Source organism: Pelodiscus sinensis, chromosome 1 (assembly GCF_049634645.1).
Source record: "Pelodiscus sinensis isolate JC-2024 chromosome 1, ASM4963464v1, whole genome shotgun sequence".
Taxonomy (NCBI): Eukaryota; Metazoa; Chordata; order Testudines; family Trionychidae; genus Pelodiscus; species Pelodiscus sinensis.
The window spans coordinates 228,040,998-228,067,400 of NC_134711.1; the positions used below are offsets into that span (position 1 = coordinate 228,040,998).

The window sequence follows — 26,403 nt, forward strand, 5'->3', positions numbered from 1 at the left end:
CCTGGACATAATTGTATAAATTGAATACAGCCTTTTGAAGGATAGTATGAAGGTTAATTGAGACTTAACGTTTGACCCTACTCTTTTTCTTGTGTTACTATGAAATTGTAATTCTCCCTATGCTCCCTTAAATATCAGCATCTTTGCACTCATGTCCATCCTCCAACAGGCCACTGTATGCCAACGATCCAAGAAAAACATTGGTAAGAAGCAGATCACTATTTCAAACTTCCAACTATTATTATAATATAAAAAATTAACGATGAAAAATATTTTGCCAGCATCTTATTAAAATTAATTTAATTAGTGAGTGTTTTCTAAAAACATTAGTCCAGGAAACTTGTTGATACTGAAATTCAGTAGACTTGCATACCTTTACTTTTCTCTCCTAGGGAGTTACAGTGGAGGTAAAAGGAGTGGCTTGCAGAATGGAGAAGTTGCTCCCAGTATTGTTGGAAGTGAGCCATCATTTGAATTTGCTAGCTCATGCTGCAGTATTCAGATTAGTTGGTGTCTTGTGATCACAATTTCTGCAATCTAATTCAAGGTTGAAAGTTGTTAGAGCATTTGCTCTGGGGTCTTGTTTAAAACTGTTATTGTAAAGTAACTTAAAACTCCTCAGATTTTTAAACAAATGGCATTTGAAAGAGAACATTTCAGCATGCTATGTATTCTTAGAAAGTTTAATGTAATTGTGTCTCCAGTATTTTACATATTTAGAAAAGTAGTACTATATTTTGTTAATTCTGTTTCATATTAAAGAATAAATAGCTGCTCATCAAACTAGTGAACTTCTGGTCCTGTAATAAAATTTGATTTCCCACATTGTTTTAATTAGTGTTAAAGCTTAGCTTGAATTTTTTGAACTTGACATGATTCTTATATCCTCTCTATATTAAAAATATATCCTGTCCTTTTTAATATCTGAAATTCTGAGAGAAAATTAATAATTCAATAAATTATACTATAAACAGGGCCACTGGGAACCTAGGAAAAATTATTATTGGGACTTATCTTTTGCACTTACTTGGTATCTGCAGAAAAGGTTTTGCGAGACCCCATACTTATTCTGAAGTTTTCATTTTTCCATAAACATAAAGGTCTCTGTTACTTAAAAATAAGCAAATTGGTCAACCTGTACAGTAACTTGGAGTTGAGTATCTACAGGTTAAAAAACTGGGACTCTCTGGTCAGACACCATCTGTGGTCTGGCATGGATGTCACAGGACCAGAGAGTCCTGGTGGAGGGCCAACAGCAGGGACCGTTATTGTAGCTTGGAATTAAGGCTATTGTTGAGAATGCAAGAGCCGCAGTAGATTAATATATAAAAAACTACTGAACCCTACTGACTCAGATCAAACAAATGCTGCCCATTCGTCTAGATGCTGCAGTTCTCCCAGTCAAGTCCACTTGTCTCTTGTTTGGACTAAAATTTAGTCAATGACTTTAATGCAGGTTCTGATTTCAGTCAGATGCTAGGAGACAAACATTTAACAATTCTGAGTTTGACTGACGGGAGGCAAAGTTAGGCATCAGCTATGCTGAATTAAGCTGCAGTACCTTATGCCTTGTCATCATCTCTCTTTGCTCTATGTAAGAGAGCATAGAGGTGGAAGAGCAAGAGGAGATATTAAAACACAGTTAATAGTATCAAAAGTTGTTTGCAAAATAATCAGCCTGGAAATGTTTGCTTTGTCTTTAATTATCTCTGTACAATGAAAGTACTTTAAATGCAGTAGTAAAGCTTTACAAGACACTGTTTATCAAATGATTAAGATGGTTTTTTTGTAAATACAAAAAAAGATTAAAGCAACTAGATGGGCTGACAGGTGTTTTTTTCCTTGAGTTTTTGGTCAGATGCGTATCACCAAGGTTCTCTCTAAGCTGTATGGTAGCAGGGCTCCACAGCTGCTCAATGAGCACCACCCAGCCAGGGGCTCACAGTTCCCTGCACAGAGTTGCCTGGCTAGGGGAGCTACCGGCTGGGAGAGACTTGGTGCTCAGTCTTTGGCAGGGAGCTGCTGCTGTAGCTGAGGGAGAAGTGCCCCATCCCCAGCCAGGCAGCTGGCTGAGCAGCGCTTATTAAGCAGCTGTGGGGCTATGCAACCACACACATTAGAGGAAATCTTGTGTATTACTGTAGTATGTAAGGGCTGATATTTGTAGTTCCAGAAGAGTGATTTGGTAATTCATATTTACTTAATAGATTTCATTTGTTTTATCATTTTTTATCATTTTAGATGAGTTTGTACACCGTTCAAATATAAATTATTTTTGTAACTAAAAATTCACTTCTGTATTTTGTTAAAACTTTTCTTCAGAAGAAAATCTCAATTGGTAATATTGTTGGTAATGATAATTAGCTAAGCATTTGGACTAAATCCATGCCTTTACTAGGCTATGTAATGCAATCACAGAATTTTCTTCTCATCTGGGAAAGGCTGATTCCCACCCTCTCAGAAACAGCTGTGAGTTGATAATTCTCATAATTAACAGTGCTGGAGAATGATTTTAGGTGAGGCAGTGTTTCTCCCTGACCCCCATTGGAGTGGAAGTGAACCTGATTGGGCTGGGCTGGGCTGGCTGAGCTATAACTAGTAAAGTGTGATGACGTATTGGGGCATGCTGGGAATGTTTACCTTCCAAGTCATCCATTTTAAGGTGGGAAGGGAGAGCAGAAAAATACCTGGAACCCCTTGGTCTCATCACCAATAGCTCTGGGATTATAGCAAGCCTATAGCTGCAGTTTATGGACACAACATTGTGAGGGAGGGGTGATTGGAATCTATATTTAGTCACTTCAAGAGGTGGGTACTTCCCACATTGCTTCTGTTGGATTGCTCTGTCTTTCTGTCCCCATGTAGGGCTCAATCATGTGCAAGATAAGGATGTTACATTGTGGTTAATTTACTAATCGACTAGTTGATAGGCACTTCCACATTCCACCTTTGAAATGTACAAGAGCCCCTGTTGGGGCTCTTGTACATTTCAAAGGTGGAATGAGGAACGCCGCGTACAGCAGCGAGAAGCCCCACTGACTCTGGGCTGCATGCGACGTGCCAGCTTTGAAATATACAAGAGTCCCCAGCGGGGACTCTTGCGCATTTCAAAGCGGAAGCACACTCATGGAGTGCGAGGTCGGGGGGGGGACTCAGAGTCCCCCGCTGACCCCAGGCTCCATGTTGTGCTGCCAATTTGAAATACCGTGCGGAGCCCAGGGTCTGCTGAGAAATCCCCAGCTGATCCCAGGCTCCTCACAGTGTTTCAGTAGAATCCAGGATCAGGTGGAGAGTCCACAGCTGACTGTGGGTTCTGTGCAGCATTTCTCCAGAACCTGGGGTGAGCTGAGTACTCCCCACCTGATCCTGGGTTCCGTGGAAATGCCACACAGAACCTGGGATCAGGTGGGGAGTCCACAGTTGACCCCAGGCTTCAGGCAGTGCTGCCCCCTTTGAATGCCACCTCTGCGTTTCAAAGGGGCAGTGCCACACAGATGATCCCGTGGTCAGCTGTGAGCGCTGCCCTTTGAAGTATTCCCTCTTCCCCTCCCCCCTTTGCTGCCTCTGTCTGATAGTGGCAGCAAGGGGGTAGGGGGGAGAGCTGACTAGTCTTCAGCATCCTTAGTGCAAGATCAGTCAGTTTGGGAGGGAACTTAAAGTAACTGAACTTACTGTGACAATTTGGCCCATAATTGACTGTAAAACCTGTAAGGGGAAAATGACTTGTAGAACTCAACTCCCTTTTGAGTCAGGGCCCGTAATTTAAGAAATGTGGGTCTCCCCTAGAAATGTGTCATCTAGAGTAAAAGCACACAAAAGACCAGATTTCATGAGGGAAGACTAGATTTTATAGTCCATGATGTGTTTTTCATGGCTTTGAATTTGGTAGGACCCTAGTAATAAGCCATGTTTTCCCTCAGTTTATCTAAACTAATGAAAATAAATAAGCAAGTTATATTTCAGTTGCTTGTTTATAGTGTTTTAACAGTAATATAAGTATTCTAGAGCACACAATATATATATAACATTTTCTGTACTGATTTTCCTATACAGTATGTTTTAATCACTTAAAATAAAGAATGATGCTTAATATTTCATTTTTGCATCTTGCAGATCACCAGGAGAACCTCACTCTGAAAACATTGAAACTAGCCGAATGTAAGTATAGCAAGCAGTAAATAGATTATTTTTGTGTACTTTGTTTTTAAAGGTGTTCTGAGCTAAATGTGATGGCCCCTTTCTTTCAAAAATAAACCTTTAAGTGTACATTTTTAAAACAAACAAGAAAATAATTTGGTTGTCTGCTTGTAAAATATGTGCTTTGTTGTTGTGGCAGAGTTGGTCCCAGGATATTAATGAGTCAAGATGAGTTAAGTAATATCTTTTTATTGGATGAACATCTATGGGGGAGAGGTGCTTTTGTGCTACATAGAGCTCTTCTTCAGCCCTCTGTATAGCTCAAAAGTTTGCCACTCTCAGGATCCACTCTCAGCCCAAAAAAGATGCCACCTCATCCAGCTTGTCTGCAAGACCTATGCTTAATTGGTATTTTGCTCCAAAGAGTAATATTTCCTCAGTCTATAAGTTTAATTATCACTGAAATAAAAATATTTTTAGAAGTTTCATTTAGTATCAACCAGCAGGTGGTAGTATACTACAGGATCTAAAATTTACAACCTTGCATTTTGACCTAATAGCATGTCATATTATACTCCTGAAGACGAGCTCTATGCAGCTCAAAAATTTCACCTTACTAACAGAAGGGGATCCCATAAAAGGAGTTCTCACCCACCTGTATCTCTGAATTACATTCCTAGAGTTTTAACACCTCATTGCACACATTCGAAAACAAGTTGATTAGTCAGATACTTAGAAAGCAGCAGATTTTGCATATCATGGCAAGAAAGTTGCAGAACTACAGAGAGAGAGAGATACCTGACCTGATATGGACAAATGTGTGTGTGCTTGTCCATGTTGATTATTGCAGCTTGAAAGTTAGCTAAATTTCAAAGCAGTTTTATAATAATTAGATGTGTTTCCTGTTTCTACAAACTGAATAGATTCTAAGGATCTGTCTTTATTGGCCCAGGTTGTGATTATTTCCAGTTTAACTGGAAGCACAATGAAGTTATGCAGAATATTCATTCATATTTCAAAATGAAAAAGAAATTTGAAAGCCAGTAAAACTACTCTAAAGTGAATAGTTTAAATTATTTTCTAAATCAGCTCAAGGGGATCCCTTTAAATTCTCTTATGGTTGGGGAGAAAAACTCCAGAATTTAAAAAAACAAAACCACAAATATTGTATATAAAAGCCTAGCTGACATATGAAGAGAGATGGTCTAAATGTATTTAATGGAGGAAGGATGGCTCGGTGGTTAGGGCCATAGCGTATGAGTTAGATTTATGTTCAATTCCTTATCTGCCACAGTCATCCTCTGTGACGCTGGATAGTCTCTCTCTTGAAGGATGCCTCTTTCAAAGCTAGTGTCCTGTCCTGCTGTGTTTGGTTTCTGTTACCCCTTCCTCCTTATTCTTTCCAGCGTGAGGACTTGGAAACCCCAGGGGTTTTGAGTTCTCTCATTTCCAACCACACAGTTTTTCTTGGGGTTTTACTTAGTACATAGTCATCTCTTTTGATGCTGCATTTTTGTCATCACTTTTGAAAAAGTAGAGGAATGAAGACTCCAATAACTTCCAAATATATGCCCAAACATATTCCTTACAGATAGGCATGAATGCTACTTGTCTGGTCAAGGACCGGGTGGATATACATTAGGTCATCTCTTTTTCAACTGTCACCCTATGCCTTCAGTCCTGAAGAGTGGGCAAAAGCCATCCTGGACTCTTCCAAAAATGAAAGTAAATCCAACACATAGTTAACTCAAGACACTCTAGCCATAGCCTCTGAATTAAACATCCACACTTAATAAAAAGACTGCATTGGCACAAGTTCCTTCATTGTAGGCCTAAAGACAGGTTATGTCTACAGCAATACAGATTGGATCTCCCACGTCCAGCACGCTCAGGACATGGCCAGACCAGAAAAGGTCAGTGCCCTTCCACTGTGGACCTCTGGGTTCCAACCCCAACCCCCTGCTCTGGCCTCCAGGCTCCAGCCCCAACCCTAGCCGCCAGCTCCCTGCCTGGCTCTGTCCTGACCACCATCTCTGGCCACCAGGTTCCAGCCCTGGGCTGCCGACTCCATGTCACCAGCTCTGCTACCCCTGGTTCAAAGACTTCTTATGAAGAAAACCGTCATCTGTCACATTGGAGAATAACTGGGCTCTATTGTTAGTAGCATTCATTCTCCAGTCTATATCTAGGAAGTTAATTCCTCATTATGACACAATTCCAGGTAGTATTTATCTTTCTGATAATATTAAAGAGATCTCTGTTCATATATGATGCCAGCCATAGAGGTCTGTAGCAGACACCAACTGCTATCCCATAGAACTTCTTTTATAATCCTTTTCTTGAGTGACAGATTTGTTTTGTCCATAGTATCAGTTGAAAAGAACAGTCTTTCTGTGAATATCTTCCATGGTCAATAATCCCAAAATCTTCCTCAGAGCACCAGTCCTTGAGCCATCAGTGCATTATCTTGTCACACTTTCTCCCTCCTTCTGTAGAGCCTGATTGAGCTTCCACATGTTTGAGCATCTTCTGGAGCCTAGCATAAATTACTCTTGATCTAGTTAATTGGGAATCTGCAAGGTAATTCATCCTGATATGCAACACAGTCAGTGGATTTTGTCCCCACTTTGATCAGGATCCTATGAGCTTTATGTCCAGATCTTGTTGTATCTTACAGATAAAGAACTCTTCTGTCTCTTAGGTCTAATGATAGGCCTCTCGGGGGTTCTTCATATGGAGTCTCTGGTCACATAGACCTGTCTCTTCCTTAGATGTTGGTGTGACTTTCATATTCTTTCGCAGACCCTGTATCTCATCTTTATTTGTCCTTGAGTTCCAGTCTTTCCAGTCATGTCCTTCCAGTCCAGGCCATTCTCTCATCTGCAGAGATTAGCTTCCTTGCTTTTCTTCCTGACCATCCCATCGTCCTTTTTCTTTTCCTTGTTCAATTCTGTTTCATCTCCACAGTGGTGAAATAGCTGGTCTTTTCCTATTCTTTGTGTTTATAGTCATGTTCTTCTTTGGATCACTCTTCTCTGCTGGCAGTCTGCAGTCCAAGTTCCTTTGTGGACACCTGATGAACAAATACTGAGTTGTTTTTGTACTGCCACCTCCTTTTAGATTAAATCATCACATCTCCTTCTGAATTCAATTCTCCAGCTGCAACTCCAATCTGTGAATCTTCTCTACCATGAATCCATCATGTAGCAATTCATGCAGAAGGAGCTTCCATCAGATATATGTACCACAGCTACCACATTTGACCATCTTCTTTGTCTCCTCTTAACTTTGGGGCACTTCTAGTGTGCTGCCTCAATAGCTATTGCTGTCATCACTTCATAGTTCTTACTTCTAGGGGGGAAAAAAGAATAAAAATCCCTGTAAATGCCTGCTTCCAAACTCCCACAAAAATTCACTGTAAGCTGCTAGATGTTCATGTTTCAGCTACAGTTATTTAAAGAAGTGTTTTCTAAAAATATTCCAGTTGTATTGGGGATTTAAAGTGTTGCCTTACAAGATCATCTATTTGCACTTTATTGTATAAATAAAATGGATTACGTATTTATTTTTCTTCTGTTTTACATAGAAAATTGACACTGTTTTCCTTCTTGTTCCATAATTTCCATGCAGTTTTTCATTGTGCTTATTTAAGAAAGGAATTGGATAAAATAGTGTTTCCTTGTTACTTTGAGTTCCTATTAAGCACATTAGTATAGGAGATTATAAACTTTAGTAAACATTAATTCATATGTTTCCTAAAGGTATTAAGATACTGATGCTGCTCTGTGCAAAAGAGTACATATGCATTTTTAAGAATACTCGCTATAATTCATAATGTTATGCTACATTACTACAAAATCTCTTGCTTCATGCCAAAATCTGTGGCTATGTAAATCAAACACTTAAAGGTTGTTTTTATGCACCACTTTATAACTGAGGCTAACATTAGATAACAAAACTTTGAAATTTTAATTGTGAATTACTTGATGTGGTTTTAAATTTCTTCTGAGGCTGGTAAAATATTTATACGTCTCTCACTTGACTTAGCTGGTTGCCTGGTTATGTATGTGTTGCACTTATATGTTTAGCTTATTTACCATTTCTGTGCAAGTGTTTGAGAAATCTAGATTCATGTACTATGTATTTAAATTATATGCTCTCTTTCATTAAGAGGAAAACTGTTCTTGAATTCTTCAATAAAACCAATTATCCCCCATAATCTATTCCACAGTTTGCATACCAGCCTTAGATATTCTTTATGCTATGCTCTTGCAACCCAAATCATACTATTGATCTGTAGAAACTTACGAGGCTAGTTCCTAATAAAAATTGAAATACCTCTGAACTTGAGGTTATTTGTAATTTAATTATGACATATTTATAAAGAGATGTCTGTAAACATTCCCTGTTTTTCTACAAAAACGGTATAAGTGAAAGTTTATTTACAATAATAGCCAAGATTTCCTATATCTCTTTGTAATATCCAAAAGTAAAATTGTGTGTGGTTTTGGGAAAATTTACACACACACATTTCTGGAAGATACTAGACTTGCCAGAAAAATTATGGTTATGGAATAGTATGTTTCATTAAACAGTGTACAGTTGTAGCTATTAATGTATAATAATTTTAATCTGAGGGAAGTCTACATAGGATTTCTACTGTTTTGTTTGACTTAAGACTTTTCTACATTGGGGAATTTACTGATATTATCATAACACTGTAGTTGTACTAGTATAATTCCTCATGTGGATGAACATTCCAAAATAAGAGTGCCTCTTTCCCTATTTAGCTTATGTCACTTCCACATACTTTTTGCTCGACAGAAAAATAGTTAAAATAGAAATATATTTAAATTGGTACAAAAATAGTGTTAGATGAGTCTTTAGTGTCAACATTAGCAATTTCATTGCTGATCTATCTCCAGATAGGTATTTATATTGCCTCTCCATCATGAGATTTTTTTGTCATTATTCTCGGATGTTTAAGGATGTTTCATTTAGATTAATCAATTAATCAAATAGTCGATGTAATTTGCATTCCCTATTTGATTAGTTGATAAGGGCGCCTCCACCTTTGAAATGTAGCAAGAGCCCTGCTGGCTCTTCATTCAATGTATGTAAGGTTAGATGTATTTTGTCATTTTTGAGAGAATTAGAAAGTTATAGTTCTTCCCCTCCAGTGGGAATGTCCCCCTTCCCTCCCCAATGGGGATTATGCTCCAGATTCTAGGATACACTGCTCTACAGCCAAAATGCTTCTGAAATAAATGTAGTCAAACTTTACTAATTCTGGGTCACTGAGAACGAAATTGATGCTTAAAATTGTTGATTGGCTCTAGTTTTCAAGATATGCTATTGGGTCAGTATATACGACCCTTGACTTGTGAATGGCGGAGGATAAGTGAGTTATAAAGGCAAGGGATCTCAATTTAAACCAGAAATGACTAAAATACATCTTTGACTGGATCTATGAATAAATCTATGACTGGGTTTGGACAGTGCATCATTCATTGTTTTGCCTAAAAAGCAAGTAATCTGAAGCTGGTATTGCGTCATACATAATATGAATTGCATCATGTTATACCTAGAAGTCATGGATGATGCAACCATAACGAAGCTTACATCACACTGCTGAACAAATTGCCCTATATCAGCTCTAGAAATCATACAGTGTCGTGCTCTCTTATTTGTCAGTGTTTGATTTTGCAAAGGGACACATTTCTGTTTAGCCAAAGTGAGCAGAGATGCCTCATACTTGTGTGAACAGTGCAGATAACTTCTGCTATGTTTGTGGTGAAGTGACTTTTGCATCATAAAAGCGCAGTAAAACCACTATGGTTAAGAAAGCCTATCACCTTTAGTTTGGATGCAAAATTGGAGATCAGGACAAGAGGTGGGCCCCACACGTATGCTGCAACACTTGTGCAATAAATCTTCGCCAGTGGTTGAACAGGAAAAGGAAATCCTATGCCTTTTGCAGTGCCAATGATTTGGAGAGAGCCAACAGATCATACCAGCAATTGTTACTTCTGCATGGTGCCTCCAGTTGGGAAAGGTGTGTCAAAGAAGAAAAAGAGGACTGTGCATTATCCAAACATTCCATAAGCTATACGCCCAGTACCCCACAGAGAAGGACTGCCGGTTCCTGATGCACCAGAATCATTCTCACTTGAGTCAGACGAGGAAGAGGATGAAACTTCTGGTCCTGAACCATCAATGTCACAGGACCCACATTTTCTCCCATCCTCCTCCTCTGAACCACACCTCATAACACAAGGTGAACTGAATGACTTTGTCAAGGATTTGGAACTACCCAAGAGTAAGGCAGAGCTGTTGGGCTCCAGACTACAGCAGTGGAATCTCCTGGCAGGTGATGTTAGGGTTTCCATGTTCCGTGACCATCAAAAGGATCTTGTCCCATTCTTCTTCATGGAAGGTGATCTTGTAGTCTGCAACATCGATGGTGTGATGGCAGCCCTCAACATCGTTCACGATCCAGATGAGCGGAGACTGTTCATTGATTCATCGACGACAAGTCTTAAAGCTGTTTTGCTGCATAATGGCAATGTTTTACCATCAATTCCAGTTGGTCATGCAGTCCATATGAAGGAAACCTATGACAACATGAAACAACTTTTGAGGTGCATAAACTATGACCAACATCAGTGGCAGCTTTGTGGCGATTTGAAGGTTGTTGCTCTCTTGCTTGGTCTGCGGACTGGATACACAAAGTACTGCTGTTTCCTCTGCGAATGGGATAGTCGTGCAAGAGATTCCCATTACATCAAGATTAGCCACTCCGACAGTGGTTGGAGCCTGGGAGGAAAAGTGTTCAGCATCCACCACTTGTTGAATCAAGGAAGATTTTGTTACCACCCTTACACATCAAGCTGGGTCTGATGAAGAACTTTGTCAAGGCCATGGACAAAACACAAACAACTTTCAAATACCTCCGTAGAAAATTTCCAAAGTTAAGTGAAGCTAAGATAAAGGAAGGTGTCTTTGTTGGTCCTCAGATTCGTGAACTTCTTCGAAATGATGCATTTGACCATGCACTGTGTGGCAAGGAAAAGACGGCATGGAAAGCCTTTCAGTTAGTGGCAATAAATTTTCTCGGAAACAACAAGGCAGACAACTACAGGTTGTTGGTGGAAAACCTCCTCTAGGCATGCAAAAGCCTTGGTTGCAACATGTCACTAAAGATACATTTTTTGCACACTCATCTAGATTTTTTTTTTTCCACCGAACTGCGGAGCAGTGAGCAACGAGCATGGCAAGCGATTTCACCAGGACATTGCAACAGTGGAGAAACGCTATCAGAGCAAATGGAGCCAATCAATGCTTGCAGACTATTGCTGGACAGTGACAAGAGATGCTCCATTTAATGAATACAAGAGACAAGCCAAGAAGCGCCGAGTAGATACTGAATAGGACTAAACTATGTACATAATAGTTTTTTGCCTTTTGTTTCATAAAAATTTTATTTATGTAACCCTTTTGCTGATTTTTAAAGTGTTACATAAACAGGACAGGTGAAATCTTATCTTGTAAAGCAACCATAAACACATGAAAAGACCTAGGTTTACAATTTATGATTAAAACTCTACTATCTACACAATATACATAGACGTAAAATGTAAAAACTTAAATATCTTGGAAACAGTAGCCAGTCAGTTGTTTTAATTGTCATATTTGAATTCAGCACATCAAAATACATAATAAATAGCACATTTTATCTCTGAAGCAGACAACGTCTAAAAAATTGTAGACCAGTGATATAAAAACTTTCTCCTGCCCATGTTCATTCTCTATGGGCGATGAGCACCGGAAGTGTCTTTGATGCCATGGCACGGCACACATTGGGGCTCACCGATCCCTCTGCAAATCCTTCCCACCTCAAACCAAGGAAGCTTGAGAGCTTTCCCTCTGTAGGTACTTGATGGAAGAAGCCATGAGCCAGAGCCCCTAATAAAGTGTTACTGGTGGTGAGTGCCCCTCTGAGCACCACCTATCAGGGATATGAACAGGAAGCTGGGAGGCCTATGGGGCTGCCAGCCCTGCTGGTGGGTAGGGGCTGCTCCAGTCTGGGGGGGATCCCATTTAATCAATTATCTGGTTAAATGTAACATTTAACTAGTTAATTGGTTAAACGGGATTTTACATCCCTGTCTCCTATGCTCCATATCCATTAGTACCAAAGAGAAAGGACAAGTCCCAACATAGGACAGAATTCTGTCTTGTTTCTAGAATGCTGTAAAAATGGAAATGTAATTTTTAAAGAATCTACGTGTCTCAGGTTTCAATGGCAGGGGAAGGTGCTCGGCACCTAAAAGGTCCTAAATTAATCAGTTTCTCAGCTTGGACAGACTTAAAGTCTGTCACTCTGGTTTGTTTGTTTTTTAATAAAAATATTAAACTTACAAGATCGTGTGACAATGCTTTCAGATTATGAGACAGTGCTTATTCAAGATGCTGATAGGGTTTCAAAGAGAAATGTTGCCTGTAACATCACAGAACACTAATTCTAGATTTGGAAAATCGAGATACTTAGCTTCAGTTAATTTATACCTTGGTTTTAACAGAATGACCTAATTTTCCTCAGCAGAATTTTGATAGTAAAAAAATATCACATTTGAATATAGATCTAAGAACTTTTAGTGCCAGAGAAACATTATAAAATCATGCTTCTCCTTCAGTTTAAATATAACCTGCAACTAAATTGTGCATTTAAATATACTTTCTTTTGTCAAAATAAGAATCCTAAGTTTTCAAAACCACCTGGTGTGTATCCTGTGATTTAGAAGTGTTTTATTTCAGTGTCTGACTAATCTCAGCTTTGATAATTTGAATGAGCTTGTGTGTTGAAAGCCATACTAATCCTTGTGCTTACTGTTTGAATGTTTGGTACAGGAAGCGAGCAGCTGCAAAACATCTAATAGAACGCTACTACCACCAGTTAACTGAGGGCTGTGGAAATGAAGCCTGCACGAATGAATTTTGTGCTTCCTGTCCAACTTTTCACCGTATGGATAACAATGCAGCAGCCATTAAGGCCCTTGAGCTTTATAAGATTAATGCAAAACTGTGTGATCCTCATCCCTCCAAGAAAGGAACAAGTTCAGCTTACCTAGAAAACAATTCCAAAGGTGCCCATAATAACTCCTGTACTGACAGAAAAATGAACAAGAAGGAAACGCAAGGCCCGAGAGATGACTTTAAAGGTAAGGCATTCTATAATCTTAACAAAATAAAAATTCTGAAAAACTGTGTTGGAAGTTTGTAGATTGGTTGTTCTCATGTCAAGTATGTAGAGCTGAAATTATAACTCTAGATAACATCTATAAACAGTTATACAGAACTTTGGGGTGGAAGTAGATACTATAATATAAACTAGTGATTATAAGGATGTTTGGAATTGTTGGGTAGCAATTAGTGGTTATGAATATCTAACTGCTCTTACAGTGGATACTGGTAGCTTTTACAGAGGAAGAGAACCGTGCTGGAATAGGCTAGATATTGCAGGAAACTGGATGAAGATTTCTGGAGACAGATGGGTTATATATGGAAGTAGAAGGCATAGAATTCAAGTATTGTGAATAAAATTCTAGAAAGGGAACCTAAGGCTTTCAGTGGATAAGGAGTACAGGTTTGGTGTGGAGGGGAAAGAAGCCAGGCCATATTTAAAGTGATTGTTGCTACAAAACCATTAAAGTATTCAGTATCTGGGCTGCATATTAGAATAAGATTTGTATAAATAATATAAAATAGCTGGATTCATGTCCAGAATTTATTCCAAGTTTGAGTATTCATTGCATCCCTGCTAAAATATATCTATGAAATAGATTATTGTAGAAACATATTTTCTTTTGCCTTAAATTTCAAAAGTTGGTGTTTTCATGTGTTCGTGTAATAGGTACTTGAATACTGCCAGTTTACTGCTCAGTCACGTGACTCTGCAATTGAATAGCTTCTCAAGATTGCACCTTTCATTTTTTGCTCCTGAATTCTGTGTTTGGGAACAAACAGGGAAAGGAGGAAAGGAACTGCAAAAAAGCCAGCTAGGTTTCATGGTTTTTAGGCTTGGATGAGGCAGAGCCAGTTGAAATTGTGTCTATTCTAGAGTCTGGCTTTGGATTATACCTCGCCTTGCCACTAGGATGAGGAGGATTTATGGCCAAACTCCAGAAAACCAGCCAGCCCTTACAGTGGCTCTGTGTTGAGCCTGTCAATATTCCACATGTACAAATCATTAACCTACAGATAAGTTTGCTACAGTAAACACAAACTTGCTGGCTTAATGTCATGAATTTAAAAAAAAAACCTGAGGGTGTAAAATGTTAAGGCCTGGGAGTTAATGGGAAAAATACCTGTCTTGTGGAAAGATCTTGTTTAAGACCTATGTGTATAGAAGCTAAAATGTGCTAAAACAAATTCATTTGTTAGAGATCTGGAAAAAAATAACATCCCTTGTCACTTCATACTCTTTTGAACTCTTAAAGTTACAAGGTTGGGAGACCATTTGTATTGGTCACTATAAACAAGAACTTAGTGAGAAATGGACTTGTCCCCTAATTGCTTATGGGGTTGAGGAAGGGGATCCAAGGTCTAAACAGAGAGATTGTCACAAGTGTCATGTTCTGCATTTTGTGTTGAGGGAACATTCTGTCTAATCTATATCTTTAATATTTCTGTATTTATATTTAACAGTATGTTTTTAGTTTCTCTGCTTTTTCACAGCCATGTGCACAAATTCTAGACAATGGTTTCCTTTGAACTCTGGAGGCAGACCAATCCTGTGAGTCACTGCTTCAGGCTAGGCCCCAACCTCTGCAGAATACGCCAGTATTGACCTGTCTCCATAGCTGCTTGGACAGAGTGAGTGCTGCAGAGCATTAGTGCCTAGAGGAAAAAAACTTCTGAAATCCATTTGAGGCTCCCAACTAGCTTTGGAACCAAAATTTAATTCTGAGGAATTTGAAATCCTGAATTACTTCAGTGGTCCTTCTGCAGCTGCAGTTGCTGAGGTAACAGCAATCAAACTTTAGAATGCCAAGGAAAAGGGTAAGCAGTCTGCTATTGCATTTGATTCTGAACAGCAACTTTGAAGTGACCAAATTCAAAATCTGAACTTCCCCAAAGCAAAGCCCACCAAGTCCTTTGTTAAACAAGCACCTGTGTTTGCTTTAGCTATCTGAACTACTGTCTATAAACCCAACAGTGAGCTTTCCCCTAACTAAGGCTAGCTTACAAAAGGAGCAGCCACAATTAATAGAAGAAAGTGGGGGAGCTTTGTTTTATTTAAGAAGTGAGACCATTTTCTATTGGTCAGAACACTTCAGGAAAACAGTCACATCAGCTTCGGTCTCTTCAGCTAACTCTTTGGAAGGTTGCTTCTTTCTTTTGGGCTAAGTGTTCAGAGTGACGGGGAAGAGTTGTCAACCACTGCTAGAATTTCTTCTGACTCATTGCTGAAAATTGTCTGTGGATATGCTTCATGTTACTGCTACTGACCATGGCCCCAGCACCATGCTTTTTCTGCTCTGGGACAACTCTCAGTAAGAACACAACATCTAGCACGGGGGGGCAATAATTTTTGATGGGGGGCACTACAAGATTTTGGTAAGTGGTCAAAGGCCACGCTTTTCTACAGCAGGAGTGTGGGATGTGGGGCGGAAGCTGGATGCAAAAGAGAGCTCGGGGAAGGGATCTGGGGTGCAGGAGAAGGTGTGGGGTCTGAGTGTGTTTTGGTGAAGGAGAGGGTTGTGATTTGGGGCAGGGGCTTGGAGTGCAGGAGAGGATTCTGGCTTGTGGGAGGCGTATTGGAGGGGGTGCAGAGTCTGGGAGGAAGTTGTGTCTTGCGGGAGGGGGGTGCAGAGAGTTGGGGTGCTGGCCTGGAGGGGAGAGTTGGGATGCAGGGGTGGGAAGAGATGCCAGAAGCAGGCTGTTACCAGGAGGCGCTTACCTAGGCACAGTGTTCCATGTAAGCTGCATGGCCGCACAGCTTCACAGGTGAATAATCAGCCCTGCCCAGTCAGTCAACTCTGCATGGAGCCCTGAGCTTCTGACCAGGTGGGGCTGCTTAATCACCTGTGAAGCTGTGTTGCCCCACAGTTTAGAGGGAATGCTGCCTAGAAGTCTCCCGGCCAGCAGCCCTGCAGAACCCTGAGGCAGCCTTCCTGCATTCCAGTGGCCCCAGACCACTCAAAACGGCTGGCTGTTCCCTGTGGCTCTCTGCTCTAAGGTGGTGTGTGGGGGGGGGAAGGGGGAAGTCTCAAACTGCTCCTGTCTCTCCCCCTCTCTTCCGCCCCCCCAACAAAATTTCTCCAGTTGTCAGCCAGAAACTGGCTGTTTGAGCTGATAGATTTTGCTGTAGGATAGGGACAGTGTGCAAAGCCTCGCCCTCTCCCCAGTGCCCAGAGCAGAATGCCACGGGAAGCAGTCAGCCACTTGCTGCTTCTATGCCTGAGCGTCCCGGCGGATCTAATGGCTTGGGGGCCAGATCGGGCCCATGGGGGCCATATGTTGGCTGCCCCTGATCTAGCACAATTAACAGAGTAGGAACAATTTAACAAGGCAGAAGACTTGTAATGTAGTATCCCATGTTAGGATTGTTGTTCTTTAATATATATATCTTCAAGATCTGAGAAGCAGGGTAAATAAAATTTGTATCAGAAGGATGCAACAAGGATAGGTAAATGAGTAACGTAGTAGCAAATATATCCCTGTTAAAAATGGAAAGTAGCGTACTTAGAAGAAATAATATGAACTACTTATATTGCTGGGTCCCAAGATGTAAGCGACTAGTCGACTACCCAATAAGCAAATGCTTATCGGGTAGTCGACTAGGAAATTGACTAGTCACTTCCCCCCCATCTCTATCCGAGAGAGGCATCAAGTGAAGGAGCATGAGTCAGTGCTAAGGGGAGCTGGCTTAAAAGCCAGTGTCATCCCGTCCCTCCCACCCCCCAAGCTCTGCCTTTGCAAGGAGCAGCAGGGTCCCATTGCTGCTCCTCTCCCTTTGAAATGTATAAGAGCTGCCTGTGGTTCTTGAACATTTAAAAGGAAGAGGCACAGAGGGGAACCCAAGCCAGCTTTGCTCCCTGCTGGCGTGGGTTCCCGCTGCTTCTCTCCCTTTGAAATATGTTTAATGGCTCTCAAAAAACAAACCATGTGTAAAGATATATAAAGAATACCCAGCAAAATGTTTCCAAAAATAATGCCACTGAAAATCAGTGGTGCATTCTCATCTGGAAGGCTGAATTCAGTTCTGATGGCTCTCTGGGCTCATCTAGACTATGGGGAACGGTCGAAAGAAGATACGCAAATTCTGCAGGAATTTGCATATCTTCTTCTGATCGCACTTTCAAAAGTGAAAGTAGTTAAGACGTGGCTTTTTCGGCTAACCCCGAACCCCCTTGTCAAAAAGCCTCTCTTCCTCAAAAAAGGAGGTTTACGTGGCTTTTCGACAAAGCTCTGCTTTCGAAAGTGCAATTGGAAGAAGATATGCAGATTTCCACCGAATTTCATATCTTCTTTCAACCGTTCCCTGTAGTCTAGATGAGCCCTCTCAAAATAATGGTAGAAATAGCTGTCCAGAAATGACACATAGTTAGAGGCCTAAAAAAGCTTCCATATAAAGAGAGAATGTTTTGTTAAAGAAACTCCTAGTAAGAAGGAAGATGATAGAGAGAAAATAAAGAATGGTACAAAAGTGAGTTATCTGGTGATCCTATTTACACTTTTCATAACATAGGGACATTCACTGAAATTGAAAGGCAACACACTTAATGCTAGAAGGAAAATATTGTGCATGACACACAAATGGAACTCATTGCTGTAAGACATTGAGATCAAGTGTTTAATATGTGTCATCTGTCTATATTGGTTGTGTGCATGATCCACAGTTGATTTAGAAAAGCTGAAGGTGAAAAAATTTAGACTGCTTATGTAATCTCATGCTACTGATAGAAACTTTCCTGTGGTCATTTTATTCTGTAATTGTTCACTGTGGGAATTCTTGCATCTGTTACTGATAATTATTTGAGAAGGTATTGGAGTGATCCAGTATGATAATTACTATGTTACTAATAATGTTACCAGTATGTAAACAAATTAACTGGCTTCCTTAATAAGGTATGAAAATATAAAACTTGTGTTAAGTGTCTGGAATGCAAGCTATTTTTGTCAGAAACATGATGCATTCATTAGGGCTACGTCTAGACTGGCCCCTTCTCCCTTTTCTTCTCTAAGGAATAAGAGATCCTCCGGAAAATGGCTTTATTCCGGAGGATCGCGCCAGTCTAGACGCGCTTTTCCCCAAGCCGGGAAAAAAAGCGGCAGCCATGTTTATTTAAATCCCGCGGGGGATATTTAAATCCCCCACGGATTTCCCTATTCTGACTTGCCTGCTTTGCATGCCTCTTCTGGAGAAGGGGCCAGTCTAGACGTAACCTAGATGTGTTTTTATTATGTTTTTCGGATGTTTATGTACAATACAATACATGTGTCCTTACTGGAAGTGGAGGAGATTTGAAATGCATTATATTTCAACAATAATCAGTCATGAAATGATCGATTTGTAATACAACTAATAACCTTTTTACACCAGAGCCAGTGAATTTAATGGTACATAAACCTGGCTTGAGATTTTTCATGTGGCATATATCTGAAAATGTATGAGATAGTTGACTAGCGTTTTGTTTTTATATCACAATTTGATTTCTATATGTATGCTGCAACAAACCTAAAGTATATTTCTTTTAGTTAATAGAATTACTTTATAGAACATTCGGTACTACAGCTTTATTTTTTACCAGTGTAATTTTTATGCGAGGAATGAATTTGCTTCTTTCCACATGGACAAGAAATTTGAGTCCTTCCTTTATTTTCAGAAACACAGTTCCTATAGGAACTTCCACAGAATATTAGAAAAGTTTAATTTTGTTTTTTCTGTACACACTTCTATAACACTTATATGTTTGCAGTTTTCTCAAGTCTGCAACATAATCCTTAGAAAGTTAACTTTTTTTCCATTTTTCATTCTCTGTTTTGAGTAGCATAACATGAACTTAATCTTTTCCTTTCTCATGTACTATAGTAACTTCTTTGGTAAAACTGTAAGGTGTGAAGGGTTTTTTGGTCTTTCACTTACACCATTTATTTTACCTGCATAGACCTGTTAAGACTGGGAACTGATATTATGAAATAATTTAAAAATCAATATAATTTAAAAACTTTATAACAGTAATTAAATGATGCATGTATTATGATCCATAAAGTTAGCTGCAGCAGATTGTTCTATCATGTAGCAATACATTTTAATGAAAGCAGTGTGAATACTAATGTAACACCATTTCCAGTTTGTCGTGAACAAGTAAGTAGTCTTTGGAGAAGAACCCTAACTCATAAGAATGTTAAACAGTAATTACATAAGTTTAGACATTTCTTAATTATCAGGTCTGGATAACCTGAATACAAGAGTTTTAAAAGAGCTGGCTGCTGTCCTTCCTGAGCCATTGATGTTGATTTTCACTAAGTATAGGAACCGTGGGAAAGTTCCTGAACTGGAAGAAGGCAAATGTTATCAATGTTTTAAAAGAATAAACAGGGATGGCCCATGGAATGATAGGTCTGACAGTCTAATGTTTATCCTAGGCAAGATAAAGTGATACAGAGTGATCTGGGTCATCTCATAAGCTGGTCATAAGCAGCAAATATACCTTAATTATTGATGTAAAAGGTTAACCAGTTATCTGGTAAGCATAAGTCTTACCAGCATGCTTATCCGGTAACCAGTTATCTATCTTATGAAGATCTCTATTTTTTTTAAATGTTAAAATTTCTCGTGGTACCTTAAAATAGTTGCTGCTGAACAGTGACCATGCTCTTAGTAATTTTCAGCTTAGTTACTTTAATGTGCATTTGATCAACAGATGTTTAACAACTGTGCAAAGATTAATTAAAAACAGTGGTATCCTGTCCTATACCACCAAATGAGGGCAGTTTTATGAAATTACACAGGTGGGTTGGTCTTACGGCTTTAAAGTTTTTAATGTGTTATAAGTTATGCACATTTAAACATTTTACTGACTTTGTTTCCAGGATATAATACTATTATATGTTATCAAATGTATTTCATTTTTCCCACAATTCTGCTATCTCATTAGTGCAATTGACTCCTAGGTCCCAGAGCTCCATAGAAGTAAGGAGTAAAACATTAGAGTATGATGGATGCTATAGTAGATAAGTTTGTGTTTCTTTATTAATAAAATTACATAGTAAATTTATCCTAAACTCATTCAAGACTATCAGAATAGAAGGAATTAAATGTGAGGTTCTGGTAAAAACATTGTGTACGTCATTGCAACTTGATAAAAAGGGAATGTATTTACTGAGTCAAGTACATTTCAAATCTGGTCTCTTTTTTAACTTTATAGATGTGACTTACCTAACAGAAGAGAAAGTAGATGAAATTCTTGAACTGTGTAGAGAGAAAGAGGATTATTCTCCTCTAATCCGTGTCATTGGGAGAGTGTTTTCTAGTGCTGAGGCATTGGTACAAAGTTTCCGAAAAGCGAAGCAGCACACCAAGGAAGAGTTGAAGTCTCTTCAAGGAAAGGATGAAGATAAGGATGAAGATGAAAAAGAAAAAGCTGCCTGTTCAGCTGCTGCAATGGAGGAAGATTCAGGAGCATCATCATCTTCATCAAGAATAGGTGACAATACACAAGGAGATAACAACCTACAAAAATTAGGCCCTGATGAAGTATCTGTAGATATTGAAGCAGTCAGACGGGTCTACAATAGATTACTTTCTAATGAAAAAATAGAAGCTGCCTTTTTAAATGCACTTGTGTACTTGTCACCTAATGTGGAGTGTGACTTGACTTACCATAATGTGTACTCTCGGGATCCTAACTATCTGAATTTGTTTGTAATTGTTATGGAGAATGGTAATCTTCATAGCCCTGAATATCTGGAAATGGCTCTGCCATTGTTTTGCAAAGCAATGAGCAAGCTACCCCTTGCTGCTCAAGCAAAACTAGTCAGATTGTGGTCTAGGTACAGTGCAGAGCAGATTCGGAGAATGATGGAAACATTTCAACAGCTTATCACCTACAAAGTTATAAGCAATGAATTCAGCAGTCGCAATCTAGTGAATGATGATGATGCCATTGTTGCGGCTTCAAAGTGCTTGAAAATGGTTTACTATGCAAATGTAGTTGGAGGGGATGTGGACACAGACCACAATGAAGAGGAAGATGAAGAGCCTCTCCCAGAATCCAGTGAATTAACTCTTCAAGAGCTTCTGGGTGAAGAAAGAAGAAATAAGAAAGGGCCTCGAGTGGACCCACTGGAAACTGAGCTTGGTGTAAAAACTATAGATTGCCGAAAACCACTTATCCCATTTGAAGAATTTATTAATGAACCACTGAATGATGTTCTAGAAATGGACAAAGATTACACTTTCTTCAAAGTAGAAACAGAAAACAAATTCTCTTTTATGACATGTCCCTTTATATTGAATGCTGTTACCAAGAACCTGGGATTGTATTACGACAATAGAATCCGCATGTACAGTGAACGACGCATAACTGTGCTCTACAGTTTAGTTCAAGGACAGCAGTTGAACCCATATTTGCGACTCAAAGTAAGACGTGATCACATCATAGATGATGCTCTTGTCAGGGTAAGTCATTCAATAGTGTAAAACTTAAATATGTTGTGATGTAATAGTAGCTAGAACCCTTCACTACCTCAAAAGCAAAAATGTACTTACTAGTTATTAGGTTTCTTCAAGGTGAAATGCATCCTACAAATTTAAGGTCATATCCTGCACACACTATTGGGGGTATAGCATCAACGGATTATTGATATAGTAAGCATAACCCTTCTGATGTTTGAAAACTTTGAACTTAAATTTCTCAACATCTTGTCCATTATTAGTACAGTATCCAGTATTGAATGCAACCATTGCTACGGGATGTTGGCATGCCAACTCTGTTCATAAGTATTAAAGCTCCTTATTTTCCCTTATTTTATTTAAATTATCCTTTAGGCTGAAACGTTCTTTGGACTGCAATGAAGTATAGGTGAATTTTATTTTCCAGGACGGAGCTTTAACAAAAGCTATTTGATTGTTTTGTCTCTCTTATTTAAAAAAAATGTTTTGAATGCGCAATGAGTAAATTAAAACATTCTTTTGGCTTTATCTAAGTATATTAGTAAACCACAGCTTGTAGTGCAGAAGGAAGAGCGGTGACCCTGTTGAAGCTTATTACTGTAAGGAAATGGTTTATTAAATTAAAACCCAGTATAGAAACAAATTGCTAGAACAGCTTTTGAGCATAAACGTATTAGTAGATTATGCAAGGCATTCACTATAGTCTCTAGTAGATAAATAAAATGTTTTATTTTATCTATACTGGATCAACCCAAGGCTCACTCATCTCCTCAAAATAATGGATCAACCCAAGGCTCACTCATCTCCTCAAATCACTTTTCCCCTTTCAATTCTTTCCATGTGCTCTGCTGCTGTTTCCCTGTACAGGTTGCACTTCTAAAAACCAGAACACTCTGATCCAGAAATTCCAGGATGAGAGAGTCCCAGTGCGCTGCTGGGAGTAAAGGGGCAGGGAGCCTGGCACGATGCACAGGGCTCCCTTGCACCCTTCTGCATCATCTTAAACCACGCAGTCTCTCCACAAAAAAGTGTGGCCCTTGACCACTTTTGAAAATTTTGGAGTGGCCCTCCACCAAAAATTACTACCCAACCCTGATCTACATGGTGCTTGGTCCTGCCGTGAGGGCAGGGGACTTCACTCGATGACCTTTCGAGGTCCCTTTCAGTTCTAGTACTTTATAATTATGACCAGACTGGGAAGAGACTTGTTTCAGCACTGAGAAACAGCCATGTTGCTGTAAAACATAAATTTACTCTGTGTACCCATCTTTTCTCATTTGAGTAAGAATGTGCTTAGTGATTTCACTGCTTGAATGGTGGTTTATAGCTATATCCAAATATGCAGTTTTGTGTTAACCTAATAGAATTATTGCAATAACTCCAGGTGCTGCCCCACTGCAGGACTTGATTACATAAAATCTACTAGGTTGGGCCTACCTAGGCTCTGGTGTGAGAGGGGAATGTGGGGAATGTCTTTCTCATTAGTTGGGGGGCACATCAGCTAGGGTTTTTTTTTTTTTTGTTTGGTGGTGTGTGTTCTTTTCTTTTCACTTGTGTACAATCCCCAGTTGACTTTTCTGTGGGTCAACAGCCCCCGAGCCAAAAATGGTTCTCCACCCCTGTGTGCATAAACTGCTGGAGCTAGCGGGAGGCAAAGTACACTTTTTCTGTTTATAATATTGTTTATAATAATGAGAGGATAGCCTAAAACTAGATAGCAGTCAGTTTCAAAGGATAGAAGCTTCAGAGGGTAGCCGAGTTAGTCTGTACAGGATAAACATAAACAACAAATGGTCTAACAAAACACGTAGATGGTATCATGAGCTTTTGTGGGCTCCGCCCACTTCTTCAGATGACCGGAGTTTGAAGAAGTGGGCTATGCCCACGAAAGCTCATGATACTATATACATGTTTTGTTAGTCTATAAAAGTGATTCCCAACCTTTTTCCCATGGAGAAACCCCTAAAATAATTTTTCATATCCCGAGGAACCCCTGCCTATGAAAACGTTTGTTTGGCTAGAAAAAGTTGACAGCGGGGAGCGCAATTCAGTTACTGCTAAATTATTGACAAGAACATTTATTTGTAAAGAGCTGTTTATATATAAAAATAAATGTCAGCTTACATTGTAAGAAAAAAAATTGGAGCATTTTTCCTGTCTTTTTTTTATCTGTTTTTTTTTTCAAATATAAATATATCCATACAAAGTGTGACTTTTCATTTTTGTGCAACTTGCTCAGTTACTAAATAGCTTGCTTCTTCAGCCTTTTCACTGATAGTTACCTTTTTCTCAAAAACTTTACGTTGTTTTCCTTGTGAATCCAAAAGTCATTGAAAGTAATCAACTGTTTTATTTGACAAGTGGCCGTTGTTAGCAGTGAAGTGTCGATTTAACTTGGCCAGGACCGTGGGTGGGTGTTTTCCCCGCAAACAATGCACAATGGAATGGGGCAATTTTCATCTTCAGTTCATGTAAAACCCATGGCCAAGTAACTATGATTCTAAAGGCAAATTTTTTTAACATCAGTCACTTCTCTTCCTGTTTCACTCGTACTTGCTTCTGATGATTTTGATTCATTTTCACTGCCCCCTCCTTCACTGACATGCCTTTTCATATACTTCCACATTTTTTTAATTTTCAACGGCTGTATGAAAATATTGTTACGTAGATGAGATTTTAGATACACGAAAACAACCAGTTTCAGTAAAAATGTTAATTACAAGACTACAAATCTATAAAATAGCGAATGATCATAAGGTGAACTAGAAAAGACTAGAAATGCAGAGAATTCTGGGAAGCAGAAGGGCAGACACAATACAACTAAATATAACCTTAGATATGAACCAACAAGAACAAAACAAAGAGGCAGTTGGTAACGTATGAAGATTACTCCAGTATTGCCAATTGCCGGACAGAAATTCCCATGATATTTTGAGGGATATTTGGAATTGTTCATGGCATTTCAAAATTTTTATTTATTCATTCCACGATTTCTCACGGAACCCTGGTTGGGAAACTCTGGTCTATAAAGTTCTACCAGACCATTTGTTGTTTAAGTTTCAAAGGAGTATTACATGCTGTACATTCATGAAGGAAGATCTGATTGGGGAGGAGAAAAAAATACTGTATATACTCGAACATAAGCCATTTCGTTTATAAGCCGACCCCCCAAATTTACAGAAGAAAAAAATGGTAAAAAGTCACTGACCAGTTTATAAACCAAATCCAGAGGCCAGATTAAAATAACCTTTTAAATTTTCCTATCAGCAGATTCAATCATTCATTTAATGTAAAATCCATTAGTATGACAAGAAAATCTCAGTGGAAAGATTCTTTGTTCCTCCTAACTTCTGTGATTCATAAAACTTACAATACAGTGTTCCTTGCCAGCAACAGTTTACTTCAAATTCACTTACGCAAGCCCCGTGTGTAAAATACTGCACACGTGTACAGTTATTTACACAAGTGTGGAAACGGCACTAAGATACACCACTGTAAGCTACTCCTTAATTTCATGCATCTGCATGTATTTCTGCTGATATCAAAAACTCCAGTGTAGGAAATCCATAAGGCTAGTTGTTTCTATTTTCTCCAATGGTGAAAGTAACTTGCAATAGGACAGTACCTGTAATACATTTTATCTCAGGTCCCTGCCAGGTCTTTAAATAACCCCCTGCTGGCTTTTGCTGCAGCTCAGCCAGATTTTGCTGGAGCTGAACACCAGCACGTACCTGCTTGCTTTCACCTCTGGTTTTCTCAGGCCAAAAGAGTACTCGTTAGAAAAGTGATACGGTCCTATTAAAGATTCTTGTATAGAAACCTCTCAATATTTCACAAAGATTCAATTATAGGATGAATGAATTTACATGTATATGAAATCAGTGTATTTGTTTTGTTAAAGAAACTACATAAATAAGTACAAGAGACTTCTTAAGGGTTCTTCAGTAGATTAATACTGGTGAGTCTGATTCTCTCAGTCCTTCCCTTTCTGTTTTTATCTTTATTTTCATTTTTTATGCAGCGGGATTTAAATGTGGCAGACTGTTGAATGTAATGATGATTTTCACTGAAAATTAACAGAAAGGGAGGTGATATACTAATGACATGTTTGTATTGACCCAATAGCTAGAGATGATTGCCATGGAAAATCCTGCAGACTTGAAGAAGCAGTTATACGTGGAATTTGAAGGAGAGCAAGGGGTAGACGAAGGAGGTGTTTCCAAAGAGTTTTTTCAGCTAGTTGTGGAGGAAATCTTCAACCCAGATATTGGTATGCAATTTAATTTTCTCATCTCTATGAAATCCATGCATACATAGCTTCTTCCCATACCTACTTCCTTATTATAGGTATTATACTTTTTTTTTCTTCTGGATCCCTCGTTGAGCCATAAGGGCATCTGATTCAGTTTGGGATCCTGTATCTGATACAGCCACCGTCTAAAGGGCAACTAGAATGACTGCATTATTTTTTGCCACTAGTTGAAAGTTACCATTTTGTTTTCCATTAAGGAAAGCAATATTTTTATTTCTGCCTGCTTCTTAAAACCTGAATCTAAACCTTCTTTCAGCTTGTCCATTGGCTG

At 39.1% G+C, this 26,403-nt stretch overlaps 1 protein-coding gene across 6 annotated transcripts in view; it reads left to right on the top strand.

Moving 5' to 3' along the window:
* The window catches only part of UBE3A (ubiquitin protein ligase E3A), an 89,595-nt gene that overhangs the window by 43,877 nt on the left and 19,315 nt on the right, over positions 1-26,403 (top strand). For 4 of the 6 annotated variants that reach the window (XM_075916491.1, XM_075916485.1, XM_075916500.1 and 1 more), the window contains 4 exons: positions 4,114-4,158; positions 13,048-13,358; positions 20,574-21,826; positions 25,946-26,090. In XM_075916491.1, the coding sequence (XP_075772606.1) occupies positions 4,114-4,158; positions 13,048-13,358; positions 20,574-21,826; positions 25,946-26,090 (1,754 nt within the window). Of the gene's footprint in view, positions 1-392; positions 459-4,113; positions 4,159-13,047; positions 13,359-20,573; positions 21,827-25,945; positions 26,091-26,403 lie in introns of all 6 variants that reach the window. The other 2 variants (XM_075916509.1, XM_075916515.1) reach the window with 1 other exon arrangement.